Source organism: Populus euphratica, unplaced genomic scaffold, assembly GCF_000495115.2.
Source record: "Populus euphratica unplaced genomic scaffold, PopEup_1.0 scaffold565.1, whole genome shotgun sequence".
Lineage (NCBI taxonomy): Eukaryota > Viridiplantae > Streptophyta > Magnoliopsida > Malpighiales > Salicaceae > Populus > Populus euphratica.
The window spans coordinates 91,634-100,064 of NW_011500437.1; the positions used below are offsets into that span (position 1 = coordinate 91,634).

Genomic DNA, 8,431 nt, shown 5'->3' on the forward strand with positions numbered 1-8,431 from the left:
AGTAAAGCATAAACATTACAAAAAATACAAAGAGAGAAAGGAAGAGCATGATCTTGATCTGGAAACCAAGATGCCTAAATGCATGGCAAATGCCTCCTTTTATAGGCCAAAATTAAAAATTATTGATTTGATGACTAATTACTGAGTGAATGGTTAATTTTTAACTTAGTGATAATCTTTATCTTCTCTTATCTGCCCAAAACGTCATTGATAACGTCAAAATTTAAACCACTTGAAACATGAAAGTTGTAGGAGATCATCTTAGCTTTCTAAAAAAAAATTGAGGTCATTTAGACTTCTAGAACTCTGAATATGGGCTAAAAACTAAACAGTGTCTGGGTTGCAGAATAGATTCAGGCTTCTTCATTACTACTATAATTTAGACTTGAAAACAGTCTTTTTTAAAACCGAACCTCTACATAAAAGTTATAGGTCTATGTTTTACCTTTCTATCCATATAAAGTAGACCTAAATTTGAGATCTACAGCTCCAGATATGACTCAAGTATCAAACAGTGTTCTGATTTAGACTGCACCAGCCTCTATTTTCCAAGTTTAGTCATCTTTTTGTCCTTTCAATTTCAGTTCTTAAACGCATCAATCAATTCTTTCATATATGTGATAAGCCTGCATTTAAGATGGACATGTACCATAAATTAAAGATATTTTATATTATTATATATGTTATTATAAATCATGGTCTAGTTAAAGAGTTTTTGATGCTTCAAGTGCAAAATGATGACATGAAACCTTGATGAAAATGCACTTTTAAGTACTAATATAATCATGTTAACAATTTATAATCTGATTGGAACCTCCTTTGTGTGTAGTTTCTAATTGAATAATAAGTGTTTATACTATACTTATTTGACATACCATTAGTGGATCCTTTAACTTTGACATTTGTTGTTATCATTGTTTAATCCTTACGTTAATCTTTCATCTCATAGTTCTCATCAACTTCTTCTTTTTCTTCTTCTTTTTTGCTATTACTATTATTATTACTGTTACTGCTACAACTGCTGTTATTATTATTATTGTTATTGTTATTGTTATTATTATTATTGTTGTTGTATTATTGTTATCTATAATTTACACAATTAACCTTCTTGTAGTTCGACCCTAGTGTTGTCGGGTTATTTATTACTTCGACACTCCTGCACTTGGGAGAAAACATCAATCTTTTGATCGTGTCAACAGGAATTTCTAACATCTTTGACATGACAAATCATAATTTTTGCTGCTGCTACTGAATAATTGATTGACCAACTATAATCTTTCACTCCTGTAATTGATCCCTCCATGAGTCGTATAAATTGGTCAATTAAGAAAAGTTGTAAAAAGTTTAAATTGGATTTGAGCCTTTGTTTCTGAATCCTTGTGTCTTTTAGTTTTCTTAATAGTATATTATTTTGTGTTTTGTTGTTTCTTATATTTATTTAAGTATGTTTCAAGTTTGTCAGTGTTCAGTATTTCAAATGATGTCTTTTATACTCTATCTTTCTATTTTAGGATATTGCGGACAATGTCTTGTTTTGGTTGGGAAGAGAGATAGTAGTTAATATTAAAAAAAAAAAGCTAACTGTGTTTTTTATTTCTCAACCATTTGCAAACTATTATTACTAAGATGACAGAGTAAGGAGGAATTTTATTGACTCTTGAGATGTATCTGATATATATTAAAGGATTGATTGATAAGTTGAAGTATTGAAATTAAAAGGACAAAGAAATGGCCAAACTTAGAAAAGAGATGCTGGTGCAGTCCAAACTGGAATACTGTTCGGTAATTGGATCATATCTAGAGCTGTAGATCTTGGATTTAGGTCTACTTTATATAGATGGAAAGGTAAGACATATGCCTACAACTTTCATGTGAGGTTTGGTTTTTATAAGGCTGTTTTCATATCCAAATTATAACAATAACAAAAAAGTCTGAATCTGTCCTGCAGCCCAGACACTTTTATGTTTTCAGCCCATATCTTGAGCTCTAGAAGTCTAAATGACCTCATTTTTTTCCTTGAAAAGTTGAGACAATTTTTCTAGAACTTTTATGTTTTCAAGTGGTTCCAATTCTGACGTTATCAATGACGTTTTGAGTAGAGAAGAGAAGATAAGGATTGTCACACAGTCAAGAGTTGGCCACCCACTTATCAATTAGTCATCAAATCAATAGTTCTCAATTTTAGCCTATAAAAGAGGGCATTTGCCATGCATTTAGGTATCTATCATGCTCTTGTTTTCTCTCTTTGTATTTTTTGCAATGTTTATGTTTTACTTTCATTAATATCTTGTTTATGCCTTTCATTTACTTTCCTTTACTTAGTTAACTTTTATCTTATTTATATTCTTATCTTGTTTATTTATATTTCTCTCTTTTATTATGTTTAGCTAAGTTTATTATGTCAAGGTGAAAAGGTTAAACTAATGGTGTAAGAATAAGTATAGTGTAAACTCAACATGGACCTTAATGTTTGATATTAACATGTTTTGTACTTGTTATCTTATTCAATTTTTAATACTTTGCTTGTTAAATGACTAATCTAGATTTATGTTGTATAACACTTGGTATAACAAATGCTTGGCACTTTCATAGCACAGCAAATACTCGACACTTTCATAGAACAAATTGTATGGTATAACCGACACTTGTACTGTGAAAGGAACTTGATTTGTTATAAACATAAGTTACAATCATGAATACCTGACAACATTTACAAGTATTAGCATTATTCAAATAAGATAATTAATGTAATCATGTTAATAATTTATAATCTAATTGGAACCTTCTTTGTGTGTAGTTTTCATTTGAGTAATAAGAGTTTATATTATATTTGTTTAAAATACCATTAGTAGATCCTCTAACCTTGACATTTATTGTTATCATTGTTTAATCTTTACATTGATCTTCCATCTCAATAAGCCAAAGTCAAACAATTCCTATAGTAATTGTAGTTTATGGTTCTAAAATTTCAGTCCTCAATGCATCCTCTTTTATAGTCATGATCATAATTGTTAAACTAGTTATAGGCCTAGGTCATTAGATTACTAAGTTAATCTCTCGGTCATCAAATCAACACGAGTCAATTTTAAAATAATATTGTTTTAGTGGGCTTTTTAAAAAAATTGAAATAATATCATTTTAAATAAAAAAATTACAAAAAGGATGAAATAATAGTTTTTAGATAAAATTATATATATATATATATATATATATATATATGAATGTATGTATCTTAGAATTACCCTAGTCATGTCTTATTTAGATTTAGATGATTTATCTCGATTTGAATTGATGAATGTTCAAATCGATTTGGAAAAAAGTTCAGTAGAAAACACTAATGATAATGCATTTTAATAAATATATTGTATAAAATAATGTGTAACTATAATTAAAATATCTTTTTACTTTCTAGAACAATAAAGCCATATCATATGTCTATGTAAAGAATATGGTTTGTTTTTCAAAACTCATAAATAGAAAATATTTCTTCTCCCACACCCTTCCTCTTCCTTTTTTTATTTTATTTTTTTTCTATATAACTTGATCATCGAATGAGTGAGAAGTGAAACACCTGTAAATGCTCATGGATAAGATACTCTATGATAATTGTCAGTGCTGATAATTTGGATTAGAAAAAGTCCACCATTGTGCTTACCATAGGGTTATCCATTAATAAAAGCAGCCGATCATTGCTATTATCTTGAAAGTGTTCTATTAGTACTAGAAACTTACGATTGGCCTAACCCTTTTGCCTTGTTAATTATCAACAATTAAAAAGGAACCATAAATTGAAGTTGCTTGCTCAAAAAACGTGTGCAATTATGTCTTCGAAGTTTGTGCGTACAAGCGAAATTTAATTTAAAAAACATGGCTGTCCCTGATATGTCATTGAATCAACACGTCAGGGACAGCCATGTTTAACAATAAACAACGACGGTGATAATTATCTTTGCCTTTCGTGTTCCCTTGGATTATTGTAAATGCCACCATTTACAATCTTGGCAATGCCAAGTTGAGAGAATGTGTAGGCAATTAAGTATTTTCAATCCTTAGTTCGGATTATTATTCTTTTTTGTCAAATAAAAAAAATAATCAATCCCAACCCTTTTTATCAATCCTACCCTGAATCCATTTTGACAGTGTATGTAAGTGTCACCACTTCCCATCTTGGCAATGCCAATTGAGAGATTGCACCTATGTTACAGCAACTTCAACCCACTAGCTAGATAAATATATTTTAATTTTAATTTTTTAATTTTTTATATTTCAACAGAACAGCTAAATAAATACCTATTTTAGCTATTTATTTACTTGGTAGTCATTTCTACATTTTCACTGTACTTGGGAGTGGCGAAGGAATGATTATTCACCTTTCAAGTCTGTAAATTTTACAAGAGACTAGAAAAATAATGAAGAATAAACAGAAGAGAGATCTTCGGTGCACTTGATCTCGAAAACTAGGGTGATTATTTTTTGTTTGGTTTGATTTTTATATTAAAAAATAAATTAAATTGATATTATTAATTTTAAAATTTTAAAACTGAAACCGAACCGAAACTAGTTCAAACCGACTGGTTTTGGTTCGGTTCGGTTCAGTTTTTGTTATTCAAAAACCGGTAAAACCGAAAAAAAAATTTCGATGCCTAGTGCTCACAAACTCCAACTACAAGCAAATATCGATGCCCAGTGTACATAAATTACAAGCAAATCTTAGTTTCTATTGTTCAAGAACATAGACAAATATGTCCACAAACTATAAAAAAATTATAACATAATAATAAAAAAATAAAAACCCACAAGATGCAGACTACAGAGATGAACTTAAAATGGAGTTAAAATTTTAATTATCAAAAAATCATTTTTTTTTTATTTGTCCATATAGTTTAATTAAAATAAATATTAATGCAGAGGTGAACTTAAAAAAATGAGATGAGAGATAAAGGAAAAAGAAGGAGAGGCTACTAGAGATGAATGACATGGAAAAAAAAAAGAAAAGGGAGAGGGGCTAAAAAAAATGATGAGAGGCAAGGAGAAAAAAAAAAGAAAAGGGAGGGGGTTGTGAGAAGATAATGAGAAGTACGGAAAAGGGAAGGGGGATAAGAAAAGATGACGAGAGGCAGAGTGAAAAAAAAAAAAAAGGGAGGGGGGGCGTCAACTCCACTTTAAGTCTAGGGTTTTTGTTTTTTTATACTTTGTTTTTTTTTTAAATGTTGGAATAGTTGAACCGGTTCGGTTCAATTGGTTTTAGACTTTGAAAACCAAAACTGAACCGAACCGAAATTTTTTTATGATTTTTTTAATCGGTTAATTCAATTTTTTTTCAATTCGATTTTTTCAGTTATTTTTTTCTAGTTTTTTTGATTTTTTTGATTTATCAGTTTTTTTTCTTACCCCGCCCGAAACCAGATGTCAAAGAAAATGAATTTGATCAGGTTCACCAAAAAAGGTGGTATAACTCGCGTACTTTTCTGAAACAGAAAGCCAACAGAATATTTGATGCAAGAGAGAAAATAAAGGGCACCCTTATAAAACCAGATGCATATTTCCAGGAGAGCCATCAGAAAAGCTAAGTTCCTGAAGTGTTGCTGAGGCAAAACATCAGTGGGAACTGGGTCAAAGCAGTGCAGAGCAAGAGGTACTGATGCTTGCTTGAGTCATAACTCCTAACCTCGGATAACAGAGTTCGCTTCATAGTCTTGATCAAAAATATACCCATGCAAAGACATGTCCACAAAATTATCAAATAGTATGTATAGCCCAAAGTGATCCTCCCCAGCACAGCAACACACATCCCTGTGAATGTATACCCAGCATATGCTACCATGTCCAACAGAGGTGCCTCCCCACCTCCCAGTGAAAGAATTGAAACTTTCAGCAGCATCACTTCGGAAAACCAGCCTATCATTCCTTTAACAAACTGCCAATTTAAGGCCTCTGGTGAAAACCTGGCATAAAATTGGAATTGCGAATATGATCATATTCGGACAGGAATAAATTGTTGTTAGAGAGCTGTTTAGGAAGCTTGGTTACATCAAAGTTCCTACACTTACTTCCCAGAAAGGCCCAATGAGATGCCAGAAAGAACCAAGTAGGTAGCAAATGCCATGCAAGGAATGTATAAATCTGGAGCATTTATGTCATTAATTGGAGGTTTATAGGATAGCCTGCCTCCAACTGGCTCAGTTATTCTTGTCCAGTGGCCCTAGAAAGAAGATAAGAGAGAACTACATTACAGTTTCTCAAGTGAACCAACTACTTACAATCTTACATGTTTGTTTTTCTTAACCTTAATGCATTTATGTTATTTCACTTACCCTGTTTAGAAAAGGAAGAAGAACAATCTTCAATTTGTTCCTGACATAATGGCCATTCACTTGGAAGTAATATTGAGGGTAAGAGAAGCACTTGCTTATCTGCTCATCGACAATAAAATCATAAGAAACACATTCAATTGTTGATGCCCAGCAATGTTTTCTTACCAAGTACTGATATCACATTCATTAACCTTACGAAAATAAATATTCTTACAGAAGTTAATCAGTTATAGATGTCTAATGTGCTGTAATTCAATCTGATAAAAAAAACAAGAATACTCGGGTCATTACATGAAAGAGTCATCTGAACTATTGAGCTTTGCAATTCTCTGTTTGCTACGCCAACCTATCTAGCTAGCAATATATCCACAGGGATAAAAGTACTCACATTGCTTTGTACATACTCAGAGCCTGACCCAAAAATTTTCTCTCCGTAAGCACCCAATCCCCCTCTAATGAGCCCTGAACCAGCTGCTGAAAATGGAATGGATTTGGGATTCATTTTCACCTCCACCCTAAAATCCTACTTCTCATATGTCACTGCGAGAAACAAGAAATGTTACTTCTCATATGTCACTGCGAGAAACAATAAATGTTCTTTAAGTATTGTAGATTTCGTTAGGACTTAAACGAGATAAATAAATAAATAAAAACAACTCAATCAAGCAACTATAACTTGTTTATCTGTCTCATGCCATCGTTCTAAATTGGCTTATTGAGACAGGACACAGTAAAACAGCCTGCATTCTCAACTCTAGTTTTCGATCTCCATCATGCTACAGCCCAGTAGTACAAGAATGAAAATCTGATTGAACCTGTAAAAGGGGGTAATATCTTGATTCTGATCTAACATTAGCAAGAATTAATTCTAACATATGTCAACGCTTTTCGAGATTCCTTGGTTCAGCCCATGATCATGAATACTCATTGTATTTTCCTTACATTCCCGTAAAAATGGAGAACGTTTGGATCTTAGTTTTGGGTGTGGTAAATTAATAGAACGAATGTGAAATAGAAAGTGTGAAAGGTGGAAAGGAATAAGAGAGAGGACCTGAAGCTTTGTTGCTAAATTTCTTTTTTCACTTTCTGTATTGCTCAATCTGTGAAATGCAATGGCTAAGGTCGCGCGGAGAGCTCCTTTATTCTTGCCTCTAATGGAAACGTTGCGTTTTTATTTATTTCTTTTTTCCTTTTTTGTTCTTGTTTGTAAAAAATCACAATAGGATTTTATTAGCTTAATATGCTATATATATTATTATACGTGATATTATTATATAAATATATATATATAATAAAAATTTAATTTATTTTAAATATTTATATAATATTAGATTAATAAATCTAGAGTAAAAATAAAATTCATGGATCAAAAATATTTTGTAAAGAAAATTATAAAGTTGTTATAATTATGAGATTTTTATTGCATTAAAATATTATTTCTAAAATATTTTTGGTTGATACCCTCTTCAATATTGAATATTCATTACAATTGCAAAGACTGATATATATTATGTTTTTTTTCTTAATGAAAAAAAATAGTTATTCTCGTAAGTTAAGATCTAAAACTAATATACAAGTGTTCGTCATAAGATATGTACACTAAACTGACCCATATGAGAATTTTATATAGAGAGATCATCTATATTTATGAAAAAGCTTATATAACGATTGTGTAAATGATCCTTAGACTTAAAATCACTAAGTTATCTTTATAGAAAATGTTATGTTTTAATAATGTTATATGTTATTTTAATCGAGGTAATAAATAGGTAGACGATGGACATAATATGAATTATATGAAAGTACTTAAGTAGTCAATAGATGATTTATCACCCTAGATAAATTAAAAAAAAAATTCTATATATTTTCAAATAGTATTAACTAAGAAATCTTTGGCTAAGATAAAATGAGATTTAAAAAGAATTACAAATTTACTCAAACGATTAATAACTATCATGTAATAAATAAACATGATTTAACATGGTAGACATACTCTATGCTTTAATATTAAATTAGAATATTATTAATAAAAAATATTAATTACACTAAAAAACTAGTCACCGAAAAGTTAAGTCAATTTACTAGTGACTTTTTTAATATTTGATGGATCATGACAT

The 8,431-nt window shown here is 30.5% G+C and overlaps 1 protein-coding gene across 3 annotated transcripts; it reads right to left on the minus strand.

Moving 5' to 3' along the window:
• Nucleotides 1-5,395: 5,395 nt before the first annotated feature.
• On the minus strand, nucleotides 5,396-7,449 carry LOC105114682 (protein YIF1B-A-like). 3 transcript variants are annotated; one of them, XM_011011309.1, is made up of 5 exons: nucleotides 7,366-7,449; nucleotides 6,703-6,854; nucleotides 6,315-6,413; nucleotides 6,051-6,202; nucleotides 5,396-5,945 (listed from the first exon to the last, which is right to left on the minus strand). In XM_011011309.1, the coding sequence occupies exons 2-5, from the start codon at nucleotides 6,814-6,816 to the stop codon at nucleotides 5,567-5,569; spliced, it is 744 nt and encodes a 247-aa protein (XP_011009611.1). In that variant the 5' UTR covers nucleotides 6,817-6,854; nucleotides 7,366-7,449; the 3' UTR covers nucleotides 5,396-5,566. The 3 variants fall into 3 exon arrangements, with proteins under 3 accessions (XP_011009611.1, XP_011009612.1, XP_011009613.1); XM_011011310.1 differs by having other exon boundaries at nucleotides 7,130-7,420; XM_011011311.1 differs by lacking the exon at nucleotides 7,366-7,449 and adding an exon at nucleotides 6,909-7,129 and having other exon boundaries at nucleotides 6,703-6,872.
• Nucleotides 7,450-8,431: the final 982 nt, after the last annotated feature.

Bases quoted from the DNA above. Each gene is read 5' to 3' on its own strand.
- LOC105114682 (XM_011011309.1), bottom strand. From the start codon at position 6,816: ATGAATCCCAAATCCATTCCATTTTCAGCAGCTGGTTCAGGGCTCATT. The intron at 6,414-6,702 runs GTGAGTACTTTT...GTCGATGAGCAG, and splicing joins CTGAGTATGTACAAAGCAAT to ATAAGCAAGTGCTTCTCTTA. The intron at 5,946-6,050 runs GTAAGTGTAGGA...ATTTTATGCCAG, and splicing joins TCATTGGGCCTTTCTGGGAA to GTTTTCACCAGAGGCCTTAA.